Consider the following 19,489-nt stretch of genomic DNA (forward strand, 5'->3'; position numbering starts at 1 on the left):
ATACTGTGAAGCTAGGAATAAAAATCATTGTGATGATCACTATGGTTGATAGTCATTTCGATTTTACCCAAAATGTTTAGTCTAGGTCAAGGGTTCTTAACTTTTGGTCAATGATCCAAATTCAAATGACTCTTGTACTTGGATAGAAAAATAAATCACATCATTATTTGTACCAAACTTTTACTTAAATTTCAATTGTGAACAGAGGTAGCACATTCACAACCTAAGTATTAAACAGTACTGTAACTCTGTCACCAAAAGAAGTCTTTTTTCATATACCATCACAGTAATAGATATCTTAAAATATCATTTACACTCATCACCATTTCAAAATTATTATTAGTTATTGGACCATGACTAGATCTTATTAATGAGTTCATAAAGAAGCATATACATTATTATATCAACTTAGAAAATATTTTGAATACTATATTTTTTCAATATAATTGGTTTTGTTAGAATCATATATGTTTTATTCTATATAGCTAAAAACATTCTGGGAGGGGCCCATGAGTGACAAAGGGGTCTGCGACACAATAAAGATTAGGCACCCCAATCTATGGAAATCATACCAATTCCTGCTTCTTGTCAGTGATCAGTTTAGAAATAAGCATGTCACCAATAAGACATGAAAGGAAGACCACTCTGAAAGCAGGCAGAGGAGAGGGCATGCGTCTGGGAAGTTTCCTCATTCCCACAATAAGAGAATCAAGAAGCCACGGTCCCGACCGGGCGTGGTGGCTGACGCCTGGAATCCTAGCACTCTGAGAGGCTGAGGCAGGAGGATCACTCAAGGTCAGGAGTTCAAGACCAGCCTGAGCAAGAGCGAGACCCCGTCTCTACTAAAAATAGAAAGAAATGATTTGGACAGCTAAAAAATATATATAGAAAAAATTAGCTGGGCATGGTGGCGCATGCCTGTAGTCCCAGCTACTCGGGAGGCTGAGGCAGGAGGATCACTTGAGCCCAGGAGTTTGAGGTTGCTGTGAGCTAGGCTGATACCACTACACTCTAGCCTGGGCAACAGAGTGAGACTCTGTCTCAAAAAAAATAAATAAATAAAAATAAAAAATAAATTAAAAAAAAGAAGCCACAGTCCCTTTTCTGTGGACAGGAATAAACAAACATGTAGCTCCATGCAGTCATAAGGGTAACCTGTCTGGGAAAAAGTCAACACTGAGGAAAGCAGAAGAGAGAAAGGATCTTGATGACATCATTAAGTTATTGAGCATTTTGGGTCTAGAGCCTACAAATACTCAAAAACCAATCCAACCAATGTAAACTACAGTTTTACATAGCTGATTGTAATGTATTGTGATTTTGTTTTTCCAAAGTCCTTGCACATTAAAAATTTCATTAACTATTGATTGGAAGAATGAAGTTATCTAATTTGACATCTCCCATCCAAGTACTAACAAGGCCCGACCCTGCTTAGCTCCGAGATCAGACGAGATGGGGCGCGTTCAGGGTGGTATGGCCGTAGACTAATTTGACATCTCAGTTAAACAATTTTTGAGAAGCTTTAATACCAAAGAATCATACTTATGAACACCAATTCTCACTACAATAGGATAAATGTAGAGTTGCTAGAGGTTAAGCTAAAACTTTACCAAAACAAAGCTAATTTTCACATACCCACGTATCAAGTTTTCTTGTCATGTGCTGCTCTATAGGGCAAATGCAAAATATAAAAAAAAATTTCCAGCTGTAAAAAGTTTGTATTACCTTTATCCATCATAGGTATAGATAATTAGGAACTGACTATATTAACAATACACATAGTTAAACAGCAATATGTCTTCAAGTTACTTACATCATCAGTGATACAAAGATATACAATCCTGTCTTGGCAGATGTAATGAAACAAATAACTGTAGAATAAAAGATATAAAACTTACTGTGGTTATAAGCAACATCTCTTTTACTTCTATCTTCTATCTATGTATAAGCAAGTTCAGTACTGCCAACATCACCATATTATTTACAGATATAGTCTATTTTCTCTCTCCCCTCCCCCATACCTGTTTCTTTCAAGTCAAACTGATAGGAATAAATAAGAAATTAAAAGAATGTCTCTACCCTAGCTACACAGCATAACAGCATGTGTACCAACCATTAAAATGACAGCTCCAAAAGTATAATTGGACTCTTAAGTCCTGAATAAGAGATGACATCTTAGGAGGGGCATGTAATTAAGATTAACCCCAATGGGCCATAGAGTCTTCCTTGCTTTTACCTAAGATCTCAAAGCAAACACCTTTTCTACCAAATTCTCAACAACATTTGTTTGAGTATCTACTTTGAGCTAGTTACTGTGCTGGATGCCAAGGATACAAAAAAGAAAAACTATCAGTCCTTGTCTTCACAAGGATCACAGCGCAAGGAATTACAATGTAGCATGGCAAACAGGATGACAAGAAAGCTAAAGGCGGTGCATGGTGCTCTGGGGCCACAGAAGAGCACATAATGGAGATTTGCCAAAGGATAACAGGAAAGACTTTCTGGAATAAGCGATGTCTGATCTGAGATCTGAAGAATAACTAAGAGATAGCAAAGTGAAGAGTGGGCAAAGAGTTTTCCAGAGAGGAACCAGCAAGCATAATGGCCTGGAGATAAAAGAGCACACAGGAAAGTAAAATTGACTCACATGACTAGAGTTGAATGTGAGGAAAAAATGAATTGCCTGGACAGATGAGGCTGGAGAAGTAAGCAAATACCAGATTACATAAGACTTTATAAACTACACTGTGCATTATCCTAAGAATAATGGATAAGCATCAAAAGGTTTTAGCCTGGGAGACTGTGATCAGATTTGCACTTTGAAAACGATGCTTTGGCTACAGTGTACAGAACTGACTGAAAGGAAGTCCAGACGGGAAACTACTACAATGCATCAGTTAAGAAATAATGAGGGGCTGGGTGCGGTGGCTCACGCCTGTAATCCTAGCACTCTGGAAGGCCGAGACGGGTAGATCATTTGAACTCAGGAGTTCGAGACCAGCCTGAGCAAGAGTGAGACCCTGTCTCTACTAAAATAAATAAATAAATAAATAAGCTGGACAACTAAAAATGTATAGAAAAAAAATTAGCCGGGCATGGTGGTGCATGCCTGTAGTACCAGCAGCTACTCGGGAGGCTGAGGCCATAGGATTGCTTGAGCCCAGTAATTAGAGGTTGCTGTGAGCTAGGCTGATGCCACAGAACTCTAGCCAGGGCAACAGAGTGAGACTCTGTCTCAGAAAAAGAAAGAAAGAATGAGGGAAATACACTAAAGCAATATGGGCAATGAAGAAGAGACAGAGAAGAGAGATAGGAGATACCATTTACAGAACTTGGTGACTGACTACTGCAGAAGAGACAGAAGAATAACTAAATCTTGCCTTCCAGATTTCTACCTTGGACAAATGGGTAGACAGCGGTACCTGTTGAATTATATTAATGTCCACATAGAGGCCTGATATGAATTACAAGTATGGAAACTCAGGAGAAATGTCTTCCTCTACTGCTCTGATACTGTTCACACCAATTCCACCATTGAATTCCATGTTGCCATATCCAGTGGCTCTCTCTGAAATATTTGATAGTGTTGACCACTTCCTTCTTCTTTAAATTCTTCTGTAAAGTTTTTTCTCTTCACTAGACTTCTTGACACCAGGCTTGCCTGTTGGTATGGAGTGAATTGTAGTCCTTTCAAAATTCATATGTTAAACCCCTTACCCTCAGTGTGACTATATTTGGAGATGAAGCCTTGGGAGGTAATCGAAGTTAGATGAGATCCTAAGTGTGGCCCTTATGATAGGATTAGTGTCTTTAAAGAAGAGGAAGAGAGAGAGAGCACTCTCTCTCCACATGAGGAAACAGGTAGAAGGTAGCCATCTGCCAACCAGGAAGAGGGCCCTCACCAGGAACTGAATTGGCTGGCACCTTGTCCAGCCTCCAGAACTGTGAGAAATAAATGTCTGTTGTTTAAGCCACCCAGTCTATGATATTTTGTTACAGCAGCCTGAGCAGACTAATATACCTGACTTATATCATAATCTCTTTCCCTCTATGCTGATGTTTTCTAGCATCCTTAGCTCCCTGCTTTTCTCACACTCACTCCCCAGAGGGCAGCATCCACTCTCATGTTTTGTTGTTGATGTTTGTTTTCAGCTACCACAATTACACTGACGATTCCCAAATCTAGACCTGACTTATCTTCTGAGTTCCAGGCCTACACACTACTGCCTACTAGACATATCCAACTGGACATACCATAGACAACTTAAACATGACATGTTCAAAATGGAAGTTATCATTTTCCCCATAAAATTTGTTTCTCCTAAACCAGACTGGGGAGTCACTTGGTACACAGGTCACAAAAGGTAACAAGGTATGATGCCTGCTATCAAGGAGCCTACAGTCAGGGGACAGAGACAAACAATCAAAACTACAATTATAATCCAGTATGATAGGTGTTACAATACGAATCAACACTAGATGCCATGTAGACACAGGTGCCTCTGACTGAGGAACCTGGCCAAGTCTTGGAGTTCAGGAGTTTCTAGAAGAGGAAACATCTAAGCTCAGGAACATTAAGCCAGATTTAAAAAAAAAACAAGTATATATACATATTTTCCAATAAAAGATAACAGTTATTGCAAAGGCTAAGAAGAGAGAAAGAACCTAACATTGAACTGCAAACAGCTAAGTATGGTTGGAAAACAAAACTGAGGACTAAAGTAATAAGAGATGAGGCCAGAGAAGTAAAAAGGGCCAGATCTTGAAGAATCTTCCAAGTCATGTTAAGGAAATTTACGCTGAGGGCAGGGAGTACATACTGAAGGAAGAGACATGAACAGAACGGCCCTTTCAGAAGGATAAAGTAAAAATTAAGAAAGTATTTCATTTGGAACCAATAAAGTGAGCAAACGTTTACAAGGTGGTCTATGAGGGGAATGATATTCCCAGAAGATACAAAAGCACAGAAAAAAAATTTACCAAAGCTCAAAATAACACAGCTAGGTGAAGGAATGGCAAAGGGTCTTATGGAGATAAGGATAGAAAAAGGTGAGGAATGTACAAAATTGTGAAGGGTGAGTTTGGGGTTTTATTCTAAAAGCAGTGGGTTTGGAACAATAAAGTATCATCATAGGAATGTGAAATACATATTTAAGATGGAAGCAACTAGAAGCAGGAAGACCAGTTAGGAGGAAGATGATCAATGAGAAACAATGAAGGCCTAAACTAACACTGTGACAGTGGGATAGAGAAGAGGGAATAGATTGAAATACTTCTTGTAGGAGAATAGCAAGGATTTGGTGAAGAAGTCTAATATGATTCTGAAGTTTTAGGCTTAGCCGATCTAAGTGGCCAGTAATGCTATTAAAGAAAAATGGAATAGCAAGAGAAAGAACAGATTTCAGGGGAAAAGTGTTTAATATGCAGTAAAATGGAATTTTTCTTTTGGTATACAGTAATAAGATTTTTTTTTTGGAATGATGGAAAATGATTATAAGGGGAAAAGAAAACTCAATGCAGACAGTTAAAAATAAAAAAAATCTCAATGATGGAATCTCACCACAGAGGATAGACAGGAGGACTATATCCGGACACAGCTAGAGAGGCATGGCAGACAGATAATACCTCCTTCTACTGTAACAACATTTTAATTGGATTACATATTCTAGCTTCTCTTGTAGCTAGATATTGTGATATGACTTAGTTCTGGTTGACAATATGTGAGCAGAAGATACATGCCCCATTTCCTAGTCTTGCCTCTAAAAGGACTGTAAGTGCTTTCCTTGGACATTTTCCAGGGAACTGACTAGAAACACACAGATTATAAGCCTAAAACATTTTTGAAGAAACTATAAAGCCAGAATCACAAGAGGCTGGGATTATTTAACCCCTAAAGCAACCTCTGGGCCCCCAAATGCACACCAGCAGGAAGTAGACTACAAAACTTATATAGTTCCCAAATATGACATACTCTCTAACACCCATTTTGGATGTGGCCAGAAAGGATAATGGACCAGGAAGAATCTCCTGGAGAACAAAGCCAGGAGTCAGGGAAAAAAGATGAGAGAGTTCCTCCAAGAAGGCAGAACCACTAACCATTCCCCAGTCAGAACAGGGAGTCTTTGAAATTGCTGTGAGGCAGTTGTTTTATCATTGCTAGAAAGTGGTGACTTCTATGTGTTTCTCATTCTTCCCTTTTTCAAATGGGAGTTTGAAAAACGGGATCACTCTGATCCTGCTTTTATTTCACCATTGTCTATCGGGTTAGGCTGGAAGAACAGGAAAAAAAAATATGACCTGTCTTTTAGCGGGTCACAGGACACATCCCTGGGTCTGATAGAAAGGACCGTGTTTCACCCAGTTCTGGACTTGGAGCTAAACACAGCACCTAGATAGGTCTTTGGAGCTACCTTCCTCAGAGAAGAAGTGTATTCTATGGTTGGGAAGAAGAGTTTACCCAGATATTTGGATAGTCAGAAGAGTAGAATGAAAGGCTGCAAGTGATCCCCTGATATCCTATAACTTCCTCCACAGTAACATACATTTAGCTATATGACTACATGGCCAGAGATGACATTTTCTGGCCTTCCTTCTAGCTAGGTTAGCTACATGACTACGTAGTGAACAATAAAATGTGAGCAGAAAGTTCTGAACAATAAAATGTCAGGCCACTTCTGGGCCTTGCCTTTAAAATTACTGGGCAAGCATTGGGATTTAACAAGAACTGAAGGAGCTGCCTTAGACAGAGTTGGAAGGCACTAATTGAGAATGGCAGAGCCCTCCCCCCCCAAAAAAAAAATCCCCAAACCATCATCTCTGGACTATCACATTTAAGTCAACACTATATATCAGAGTCTCTCTCACAGTAGCTTAGACTAGACCCTAAATTGTGCAAGGCATTAGCCCTAGAAAGAAATAAGGACTTTCTTCTGAGATAAGAACTAAGGAAATAAGGATAGCTTATGTAACAAAAGATTTTTATGTATTGATGAGGAAGGTTGAGGCACTTTTTATCTGATTACTAAGATTTCCCACCTATACACTCTCTAATCAGCCACCAGAGTAATCTTTCTAAAGCAAAACCTGACCATATCATACCCTGGCTGAAAATCCTAAATGCCTTCCCACGCCCACAGGGTAAAGTTCAATCTCTTAACATGGCCTATGAGGCCCTATATGACTTTTTCTCTACCCATCTCTCTCGCTTTATCATCACCACCCTGGGCACCAGTCACAGAGAACAACCTGCAGTTCCCCAAATATACGCTATGATCTCATGCCACCATACTTCTCTAACTGCTATTCCTTCTACCTGGAATGTCATCCCCCTACCCACTACCTCCCACCCTCTACTATAATTATCTATGGATTTGACTGTTTCCCTCATTAAACTATAACCTCTATGAGGGCAAATACTGCATTTCTTGTTATATCCTCAGCACTTACCAAAGTGCCTGGCAATAGTTAAATGCTCAGTAAATATTTACTGAAAGAATGAACAAAGGAATATTATTTATGTTATCTGTATCATTTTACATATCCTTGAGCTCCAGAGCTAAGTCATTTTTACATTTAACATTTCCATATCTTTCTTAAAGTAGTATCACTTCAATGATAGAATACAATAATAGCAAGTTAAATGTATAAGTAATAAAACTAGACATTTTCAAAGGTGGTGAAGGTTACTGTTTTGTCAGCCTATTCAAATTATCTATCTATAAGCTTGTTTTCTAGTTTTCTACTGTTCTAACTATAATAATAGAATTCCCTTCTTTCAACCCCTACCCCATGCAAAGCAGAACTCACTTGCCATGTGAGTACGTTAGTTTGTTATTTTCAGAAGGTATCTTAGCCAGAATCTGCTCTGTCACCTCCAGGAAGTTTCCTCCACACCAAGCATGTTTGGCAAGGATAGTGGTCCCCCGGGCAACAACAGCAAAAAGAATGGCCATGGCTTCAATCTAACAAAAGGAAAAAAGACACAAATTTAGAATATTCCTTTGACACGATCTTCCAAAAGTCACTTACTATTATTTATCAACATCTACCTGTAGTATCAAACAAGGTACTATAACATGGAACTTAACACACTTAACAGACTTAACAAGAAGGTCACAATCTTCTACAAGCTTACAACCTAAGCCATGCTGATATGCATACATATAAAGAGACACACAAGATACATACACAGACACATACACACACCCATTGATAAATATGTTGCATTTACAAATTACACAACACAAACTGATATCACCCTTTTGAAAAGCAATGACCATAAATAGCAAAGGGACATAAAGATGTCTTCATCCTTTAATGATGTAATTCCATCCTGAAAATTTATCCTACGGAAATAGTTCAACAGAAGTTAAGATTCTGGATTCACAAAGACTATTATTAACAATAATAATAGCCCATACTTATTAAGTGTTTACTACATGTCAGGTACCACTTTAAGTACTTTATAATTATTAATTCATTTAATCCTCACAACTCAATGAGATTATACACTATTATGATACTTCTATTACAGATGAGGAAACTGAAGCACAGATGAATTTAATTTGCCCAAAATTACAGAGCTAGTAAGTGACAGACCTGCTATTTAAATCCGGGCAGTACGGTTCTAGAACCCACAATCTTATCCCTTTACTGTATACTGCCTCTAGTATTGAGGCATTATCCATAACAGGAACAAAGTGAAAATAACCAAAACCTTCCACAAGAGAGGAATGGTTTTAAAAATTATGGTAAGATCCTTCATAAATAAAACATTACTAAAACAATTTGAGTTTAAGATTACTTTCCTTATGTTTGGTTATGAATATGTGCTTTTTTTCCCCCACACAGCAGCCCAGTTTCTCTGATTTCATGGCATAAACTTATAAAAAGAGATGAACAAATGCCTTACTAGTATTCAATTAACTGTTTAACCTAATGTTATTTGTTAACATGTTCAGTTTCACTCAACAGACCAGTGGTTCTCAAACTGTAGTGAGAATATGAATCATCTTACGTGGCAGAGTAAGAGTGATTTGCTAAAAATGCTAATTCTTGGCATCATTTCCTGAAAATTCTGATTCCGGAGGCCTGAGGTGGGGTCCTGGAATCTGTATTTAAAATAAGCCTGTCTGGGTGCAAGTGATTCACATAGTCATACTTTGTGAAACATGGTACCAGACTATAAAGTGCCTGAGGTCAGGAAATTTGCTGATCCTTTATTGGAATCCCAGAACTGAAGGACAGCACAGAGAACAGAAGGCGCTCATCTATCTCGTGAGCTGAATGCCTCCCAGAATCTCTTCTTCATTCTCTCCAAATGAAGTTGTTCCCCGAGTCATGTGCTCAGCCATCTTCTTTCCAGAATTCTTACACATATGTAAGAAGTTATGGTTTCCAAATCACTGTCTCATACTTTAACTCCTTTGATCCTAAAAGCCTCCCTTGCCATATCATACTGTTCTATTTCTTAAAATCATTGCCTATACACTAGCTCTGCTTCTCTACCTTCTTTTAACTCTTCAGCTTACTACAATCTGGTTTTCGCCCTTAACACTCCACAAAACCAGGATTCCTAAGATCACCAACAGCATCTACATTGAAAAATACAGTGGTCACTTCTCTATTCTTACCTTACTCGACCTCTCAGGAATAGTGAACACCACTGACCAACCCTCCTTCTTGAAACACTCCTATGTCTCTAGCTGCTCTTTCTGTCCTGTTGCTGACTTGATTCCTCTTCTACCTGACCTCTAACTGCTAATTTTTCTTAGGGATTGATTCTGTGCCCTTTTATTACCAGATGAGCTCATCTAGACCTGCCATTATAAACACGATTATTTGCTGAAGATATATTGCATACAGAAAAACAGAATAGTGCCAAAGGTAAACCCAAAGCACAACCAACGGTTGAGGAAAGGTAGATAAAAAAAGACCCACAAAGAAGACTGAGGAGGACCAACTAGGAAAGTGAGGAAAGCCAGAGAAGCCAAAGAGAAAGAAAGCTGTATGAAGGACAAGTGTCAGCTACTAGCTGCATTTACTCATGCAGAGAATGAAGATTGTAAAACAGTCAATGAAGTTTTATAATAAGAAAAAAAGTCATTGCTTAGGGTGAAAAAGATATAGTGGAGAGGAACAAAAACACAAAGAGAAACAGAGATGAGAAATCATATGATCCCTGAGATAGACAGATTAAAAAATAGCAGCCTAAGTCCCTGAGCAGCTTTAAGAAAACTGAGCTCGGCAACAATTAATACAAAAAGATCAAGTGTTTTAGTGGACCATAAGTTCTTTATGAACCAACAAGAGATACTGCTTAAAATGCTTACATAATCTTAAATTATATTAACAGGGTATCTTGATCTCTTTAACTACCATTGCCATTACTCTCTTGTGCTTATTAGAACACATGTGGAATAATGAATTCAGTTCTGGGTATAATATGTATTTTAAGATTGGACAGAAGGCAGACAGTATGAGTGAGAGACATGGAGACTGTGTCACCCAAAGAATGGCTGGAGGAACTAGAGATATTTAATGTGAAAGAGAAGACTTAGAAGGTACATGATAGTAGTTTTCAAACTTATATGAAGTACGATCTCCTGGAACAGGAAGCACATTATTCAGACTATAACTAGGAACACTGGCTGTAAGTTATAGGGAAGCAGTGTTTTATTCAACAAAAGCAGTCTCCGAGTAAAAAATGGCTGTTAAACACTGGGTACATGGTAACAGAAACTTTACTCTCCTCCCAGATGTCACTAATAGGAATTCCTTCCTCTCTCCTATACTGCTAAAAATCCCACCTATAATCAAGTCTCACCTGACCCCATTGTAACTCTCTTGCAATAGACTCTGTAACGTCTTGGTGAATATTGAGATAACAGTGAGATAACAGAAACAACTGTGGCACAGAGAACACTGCATCTGAAGTCAGAAAACCAGGCTCTGCTAATTAGCAGTAAGTGAATGCCAGTTTATAAGCCATAAAGTGCTATGTAAATATTCAAGAAGAAAAAAAAATGAAAAGATAAGCCAGAGAGAGAGAGAAAAAAAGATAATGCAATATAAAAGAAAGCCCTGTTTCAACACTGTTCCTCCCTGTTCTCCCATTCACTCATCAATTGGTCCCAGAGCCATCATCCCAATTCTACTTCATTCCTACTAAGAATCCTGCATTAGTTTTCTGTGGCTGCCATAGTAAAGTACCCAAAACTGGGTGGTTTAAAACAACTGAACTTTACTGTCTGACAGTTCTGAAGACCAGAAGTCCAAGGTGTGGGCAGAGCCCTGCTCCCCCTGAAACCCGTAGACAGAATTCTTCCTTGTCACTTTCTAGATTCTGGTAGTTTGCTGACAATCCATAGTATTCTTTGGCTTGGAGCTGCAGCACTTTAATCTTTGTCTTTGAAGTCACACGGCATTCTCTATATCTGTGCCTTTACATAACATTCGCTCTGTGTCTCTTTTCTTCTTATAAGGACACTAAGTCACATTGGGTCAAGTGTCCACTCTACTTCAATATGACCTCATTTTAAATTATACCTCAATGACATTTGCAAAGACCCTATTTCTAAATAAGGTCCCATTCACGGGTGCCAGGGATTAGGTGTTCAACACAACTTTTTGGAGGGAACAATTCAACTCACACCCTCTCCCCATTTTAAACTGGCAAGAAGAGATACTACACTTGACCTTTGCCAAAAGGCTGGGAAGTGATGCAGACTTCCATTTTAGAAACTCACTGTTCTTTCCAAATCAATCCTACTCTTCCCTTTCTATATACTCACATCGCCCCAATTTGCCTCCCTCTCCTCTCCAAAACCTCTATCCCATCTTTTTTCCTCACTCATATTAGAGGCCTGACATTAGAGCTATGGGCCAGAAGAGTAACTTACAACAGCCTGGCCTTAGGAAAGCCTGTTTCTAACTGTGTTAACGTTCTAAGGAAAGGATATTTTTATTCCAGTTGCTGAGATTCAAAAAAAAGATATGCTATGGAGCAATCCAAATGAGAATTCTAGATGCATTTTTAATAGATGAATTATTATAAAGATGTTACTGGTTTGCATAAAAACCTAAATTGTCATGCATAGCATTATTTATAGAGAAAAATGCACCCAGAGTTTCAAACAATAAGGTTACAAAGGAACTTTTGGAACATGTCCATTTGTGCCTAAGGGAGTGCCTGTGTAAAAAAACTTGGTAATAAACTAGAACAGCAACGATGAAAATGCTCTTCCTCAGTGGAAGCATCTTCAAGTAGAGGTTGAAGACAGTTTCAGGAAACTGAATAGGGGGAAAGGCCAAGTCAGTTTCTCACATTCAAATCCAAGTGTTCTGAGAATTTTTTAATTCTGTATTTTTACTTCGATAACAAATGAATAACAATATTCTGGATCATCTGCATGTACATCTTATAAATGGGCAATGGCACACAATCCAGTGTTGCACTTGCATTCATGTCTATGAAGGCACAGGTGTCAAGAAATCCCCTAAAATGACTGTGCTTATTTTTTAATATCTTAGCAGCATATCTGGCTGATATTATGATGGCACATCCTAAAAACATAATGACAGACATGACTCAAGCACTCTTGTACTCCTATTGTGTTTTTAATGAGTTAGAAAGACAAAAATTTGTCTTTTGCAGTAATGCTTTACAATTGAAAGATATGTGGATGGAATAAAACTTTAAGAATTGAGACTTTTATCTCACATTCTAAAAAATGACAATGTGGCAAAATGACATTAATGCATACATTATCTCAGGCTAAGGAGAAAATAATATTCAAAGATGTTTGTACCAAGTGGAAACCAAATGATACCATAACATGCTGTATGAACAAAGGTTATACAAATGTTCAAATAAAGAAGTGGAAGAATTAATTCATCACATAGCACATGGTAACAATTAATGCAAACTCAAAAGAAAGCATTCTATATCATTATTTATACTATTGCAAGGGGATGTATTATGTTAATTCTAGTAAGAGTTCATTAGCAGAATGTTTCATAGAAAATACACAATGGAAATTAAATTTTTTCCATCATAAGCATACTATTAAATTAATTGGTCCACTAAATTAAAGGGGGGTATGCAAGGTGCTCAGGAAAGAGATGGGAACTCATTTTAGAAGGGACTTACGGAACAAGAGAAGGCAAAGAGCTGAGAACAAGCTAAGAAAGGTAAATAAACTAGCCTGATGAGATGGAACAGTCCACATCTGGTAAACGAGAAGACTGAGGGATAAGGCTTATGGCCTTACATAAAGAAGGCCTTGTATAAATTAATTCACTTGCATTTGATCAAATAGTCTATTTCAGTTCAACACATACGTACTATATGATAGCCAAAGTAGTAGACACTAGAGGTATAAAGTTGAGGAAGAAGGGACTCCTCTACTCAAGGAAGCCATAGTACAATGGGGAAGGCACATAAAAACAAATAAATGCAAAAAAGTGTAACAAGTGAATAATGTAAGAATGTCCATAATAGTTCAGGGGATTTCTAAAAGTTTTGTGATTATCTCACCTTGGATTAAAAAAAGAAAGAAATGTACATGTCAGCCTATGCATTAGGAACCTCCTCAGTATACTGTTAGGATTATTTCTCTTTGGAAGAGACAGTAACACCCTCACTATTTCCCCAGTGCTCAGCACAGTGCCTGGCATGATATTCCTTCAAATATCTGTTGAATAAACAAGTGCACATTGAGAATATTTTGGTTTTAAATATATTATAAATGGCAGATAACTTTATATTCAGTAGGACACAGTAAGAAGAATATTTTCACTAACGTTTTTCTAAGTAAGATAAAGCAGTTGAGCTGATAGTAATCCAATCCCCAACTCTTCTGTCCGGGTCTTAGAAGGAAATAAGGCAATGATAGATAAACCACAAATTCTGATGCAATAACCTTGAAGGATACAGAAGAACAATTAATAAACACTGCTATGACAGGGGAAAAGAAGAGGTGTTTAGGAGAAGTCAGGCTACAGATCAAGATTATTCTTGGTATGACAAATATTTTTTCTGGACGATGCTCTGAGACCCAGCCCAATTCCTTTGACTTTCTCAGAATTGGATCCTTCCCTGTCAAGTCAACCACCTGTTTTATTTTGCATTAACCAACATATAACATCATCTTGATTATTCCTGTTTGCTCCCCTAAACACAGGTATTCAAAGGGAAAGAATGTTCCAAACATGACAGTATCCTCTGAGATCAAGGGTGTGAGAATGGAGGTACAAGTAGTTGAAAGCAATTAATAAGACAGAACAAAAAGGACTTGATAATTGTTTGTGGGAGTTTGGGGAGAGGGAGATGTAAAGCATTTATCAAAGAGTCTCGTATGTGTTTGGAGTTTGATAATCATTGGCTATTAATAAAAATATCAGTAACATACAGTTCTGAAGTTGAGGAAATAGGTCTGGGCGAAGATATAGTTCCTATCCCAACTGAGGAAGAGGAGGAATGTCAATACTGGGCGGTAGGGTGAGTAGGGGGCTACGAACCCACGAAGGAGCATAAAGCAGAAGGCGAAGCAGAAAGTTACGTCATCGAACAAGGATGCAGAGGGTTTTGGGGGAGACTCAGTCGATCTCAAGAGATTCAAACGCTACAGAAAGGTCTTGCAGAATACAAACTGAGGGCAAGTTAACATTTTTTTCCCTCCTGTAATGACAACTTAAGTGACGCACTCTGACATTCTTTAACTTGAGGCCTTTTCAGCAGCATAAAATGCACTTCGCCGAAACTGGATCTGCTCGACAATTCGAACTGTAGACACCAGAGAAGCCCGAGTCACCCTTGCACTGACTCCTTGCTCCACCCCAGCACCTTCCCATCTACACCTCCGCCCTCCCTCCGCCATTGTCTCCCTGCCTTCCGCAGAGTGCATCCCGCTCCATTTACCTGTCCGGGCACCCTCTGAGGGCGCGCGGGCTCGGGACGAGGGTCGCGGGTCAGCGCGAGGTCGCCGACTACCCACTCCCAGAGGAGGATGGGACCGGACGCTGCTGACTTCCGCGTAAAGCGCCCCGCCTACGCGTGGCCTCCTGGGAGTGTGTGCGCTCCTCCAATAGGAGCAGGCGGTGGGGCGGGGCCTTCACGTTCCCAGCGCCCCCTACTCCCCGCACTTCCCAGTAGCCGTACTGCATTCCGGGAGTGGTAGTTCCGACTGGAGTATCTCTGAGTGTAACACGTTGCCTTAACGTCAAACGCCGTACAAGGAATCCAGGAAAACAAGAGGATGCAGGGCTGCAAAAACAATCTACCAGCATTGAGCCGGCAGCATAAATCAAGACCAGGTTTGCCCCGCCATCTCCTCTGCTTAGTCTCAGCTGGTAACGTCGTCGCCTGTTACTTCACAGACATATTAGAATTCATCCGACAGGAACTCCCGCTACTTTCGCCATTAAATTTTCTAACTTCCTGTACCCCTCACCAATCCTTTCTGCCATTCTTTTGCAACAACAACATAATAATAATAAACAATTACTTTCCAGTCTACCCCGCCCCTTTGCATCCCTATTCCTTCTTGCCGACTCAGCAGCAAACCCTTCTGTCCCATGGTGGCTCAATGGCTCTTGGCTGACTCGCTTTTTATTATCAGCATTTAAAGACTGTCAAAATTTTTCTCATCTAAAACATTCTAAAGTCACCTTTCTCAACCCCAGACCCTGAGCCCCCTTACCACTCACAGGATTAAGCTAGTGGTCTTTCTCCCACCTCTCCTTTCCAGCCCAGATTCTCCACAGTGTTGCTGAAACAAATAGATACTTTTCTGCCATTACCACATGTCAACTCTGCAGGGCTTTCCATTGAATATTCCCTCCTTTTTGAAACCTTTTATTCTCTTAGCTCTTTCCAACATGCTACACCCTCCTGGTTCCCTTCCCACCTCTATGGCTGCTCTTCATTTTCTTTTGAAATGTTCTTGTTCCCTAGGGTTCTCCTTTTTTTTTTTTTTCCTGTCTCACTACTTGAATTGGAACATCTCATCTCATCTTCTGCACTTGGACTGGGATTTACACCAGTGGCTTCCCTGATTCTCAGGCCTTCAGACTCAGACTGAATTATATCCTTGGGTCTCCAGCTTGCAAATTACAGATTGTGGGACTTCTAAGCCTCCATAATCATCCAAGCCAATTCCTCCTATCCTCATAATAAATTTCTCTCCCTCTTTCTCTTTCTCTGTCTCTCTCTCTCTCTCTCTCTCTATCTCTACACACACACACACAAATTTCCTATTGCTTCTGTTTCTCTGGAGAATTCTGACTAATGCAGGGGCATTCATTCACCCATCCATCCCTTCAACAAATATGTACTAAGTGCTTGCTATGAGCCAGGGCCTGCTCAGATGTTGGACATATAGCAGCAAACAGGACAGACGATTTCCTTGACTTCATGCCTTTGTACATGCTGCCTCCTCTCTTACCATTTCATCACATTACCAAAGAATGGAATCTCTGTCTTTGTAATCCATGATTTTAGGTAGTTTGAGTTTATGGAGTAAAGGTTTTACTTGCCATTTCAGTTCTTACATCTACTGAGCCTGGAATTATAGAATTGACAGTTTAAATGATCTGATACAACTGTAAATATGTGAAATCTGCTTAGCTTTTTAATCTTGACAAAGACTAAAAATCTAAGAAGAGATGGAGCCTTGATTACAAACCAGCTCTCCTATACTAGGTGCTCCAGAAATGTCTGTTGGACTAAATAAAAAAAGATACACTTATGACACAGAGCTCTAGTCATATCTGAAACCCTGGTTTTATGTTCTGCTTAACAGGATTGGATCCTGATGTGTTATTTTGTGGCTTACAAACAAATCTAGTGACTCTGTTGCTTTGCAATAAAATCATTCACATTATTGCAGCGTATCACTGATCACCAGTGCTGTTTACGCTTCTTTTCTTCTGGGTGTTTGGACTTGGGCAACTTTTCTTCCTGTTTTTCTGTGCTCAAAACAGACCTATGTCAAGGATGCCTGTTCTCACTTGAAATTGAGAATGAACAGAGGAAGCTAACACATTATCAATATCTACAAAATAATTGACATTTGAGTATGAGACAGATTCTCTTTGCACTGAGTCATCATGTATCCCCCTCTGTTCATCTGAGTCATCGGTGGTTCTAATACTAGCTTTTGCAAAGCAGTTGTGAATTACTTCCAAGGTGTTTGTGTCCCACACAGCAGTAAGATTTCTCATTACATCATGAAAATGCCATTTCTTTATATCTGTGATAGGAACAATGCTTCTCATAATGTACTAAGCACTTCCAGCATCCAACTTTTGATTATTTGTTATATCTCTGTCTAGTGGCTGCAGGTAGCTATGGTGCTGGCAGGCAAAAAAAAATTTAAAGGCCACAGCCTTGTTTTAATTTAAATCTTCAGTAACTATATGCAGCTATCATTAAGAGTGTTCACATTCTGGTAAACCATTTTTCTCTCATTGAAGGAGCCATTCTCCAAACCACCTGCCAGATAGTGCATTTTTGTTAATTTCATATACACACAGTTATGTATATAAAGAGATTTTTAGCAATTTTGTATGAGTGATTTTAATTTCTTGTTTCTCTTAGCACTCTAGCAAAAGAACGCTGATGACCCATCTCTCTTTACATATTGTTATTCTCCAGGGCAATATTCTTCTGTCAGAGCATGCTTCTGACTTGGTTGCAGATTAGAGAGGTGCGTTAGATGTGCCCCATGGGTGCATCAATTCAGATTTGTCCTCCAATTTTCAAGATCTTCGGCAGAGTTATTGTAGATGCTTTACCTCTTAGGTAAAGTGACATGATATTGCGACAATGCTCATTGTCACCAGCCATAAAGACTTGACCTCAACTCCCATCTGGAGAGCAATTTCATTAGCCTTTTCTACAAACCAGTGAGGATCCAGATATAAAAATACCTGCTCTGATTTGGCAAAATTATTTAAGTGTTTTATTTGCTAAGTTAGCATGTTTACCTCCTCTCATTCTGTTATCAATTTCACCTCCCTTGGCTGCTTTTTATCTTTTCCTAATTTTTAAGAGACATATGGAATATTCACAAGGAAATACCAAATTCTGAGACCATTTTACTGTTTGACTTTTATTTCTTATCCACTAACTTCTAGATCTAGAAAAATTGGGAGCTCACAATGTTTTATCTTTAATGCTACAACTAATACTTTGCATGGAGTGTAACAGAAAAGGCCTGCTTCACAGAAAACAAACGTTCTAAAAAGGAAAATAAACTAAGGGCAAGCTCAGGGCTAGGTGCAGAAGGTAGAAGTGCAGCACTGAGAAGGTAATTCATTCTCTTAAGTTTCAAAGTTTCTTAAAATAGCAAAGGTTATGTCAACTTTAGCAGGAAAAGCTAATTTGAATTATCTTAATAACCAAATCAAAGAATAAGGGATACTAATGACTTTGAGGTAGATGCTGCTGCTATCAGATATTGAGTGATTAGGTTTAAGACATAAAAATGATGAAATTGAGGGAAAGCACTGTTTTGACATTATCCTCCCTTAAAATTCTGATGGAAAATTATGACTACTTCCAGTTCAAAGTTTTAAGCATAAAGTGCAGGTATGTTCCATCTGTTGGCTCTCTTCTTAAATTTGATATAAAGAATCCAAGGAAAGAGCCACACTCTAACAGAATTGCAAAGCATGAAACTGGTATCCCCATGAAAAAGGATTGCCATTAGATTTCTTTCCTCCTTGGCTTATTTCCAGTTGTTCAAGATTTTGACTAAAAATCATTTAGCATTGAACAAATTATTTGTTGGTGGAAGAGGGGGCTGGAACTGTTTCTCTGTACATATACTCATCTTTTTCACCACTTTTATAATGAGAAAACAGCTGGGACACATTGCCACATCTTCCCTATTCTCCAACTGTTTCTTGATGAGAATGAAGAAGCCTATGTAAGTTATCCCTACATGTGCAGGGGCAGAAACACACCTCTGAGTCATCCTCACATAGCAAGTCCATGATTTCCACCTTGGAACAGACCAAGCAGGTTCTCACCTTTGAGTTTTTGCATCAGCTATTTACTCTGTATTGAATGCTAAATCTCCAAATCCATGTGTCTTTCTTGTCATTCAGGTTCTGGTTTACAGGCCCCCTCCTCAGATGAATTTTTCCTGACCACTGGCTTCTCTTTAGCCACTTGCCACATGTTCTCTCTGTACATTTTCTTGTTTTATTTTCTTTACAAAATTTGTAACAATCAAAATAATTTTTATTGTTTACTTCCTTATTGTCTGTTTACTCATTAAAATATAAATTCCATATGGGCAAGAACCTTATTACTCTTATTCACCACTCTTATCTCCTCAAGGTAGCACAGAGCTTGTGCTCAACTACAGGTTGTTGAAAGAATGCATACTAACGACAAGGGTTAACACACCTCGTTAGCAAACAATATTTTAAGGTAGATATCTATTACTGCATTTAATCATCGCAGTAATGAAGTGTTAAT

The 19,489-nt window shown here is 38.8% G+C and overlaps 1 protein-coding gene and 1 non-coding gene across 3 annotated transcripts in view; both read right to left on the reverse strand.

Moving 5' to 3' along the window:
- VAMP7 (vesicle associated membrane protein 7) overlaps positions 1-14,981 on the reverse strand; it is a 64,813-nt gene extending 49,832 nt beyond the window's left edge. Inside the window, exons 1-3 of one of the 2 annotated variants that reach the window (XM_069463359.1) lie at positions 14,921-14,981; positions 7,807-7,961; positions 1,814-1,871 (exon numbers count right to left, since the gene is read on the reverse strand). In XM_069463359.1, the coding sequence (XP_069319460.1) occupies positions 1,814-1,871; positions 7,807-7,952 (204 nt within the window). In that variant the 5' untranslated portion in view covers positions 7,953-7,961; positions 14,921-14,981. The remainder of the gene's footprint in view (positions 1-1,813; positions 1,872-7,806; positions 7,962-14,920) is intronic. The other variant, XM_069463360.1, reaches the window with a different exon arrangement.
- Positions 11,537-11,722, reverse strand: LOC138379191 (U2 spliceosomal RNA). The gene has a single exon (XR_011231987.1). It is a non-coding gene; the product is annotated as a U2 spliceosomal RNA (small nuclear RNA).
- Positions 14,982-19,489: the final 4,508 nt, after the last annotated feature.

This window comes from Eulemur rufifrons, chromosome 30 (assembly GCF_041146395.1).
Source record: "Eulemur rufifrons isolate Redbay chromosome 30, OSU_ERuf_1, whole genome shotgun sequence".
Classification (NCBI taxonomy): domain Eukaryota; kingdom Metazoa; phylum Chordata; class Mammalia; order Primates; family Lemuridae; genus Eulemur; species Eulemur rufifrons.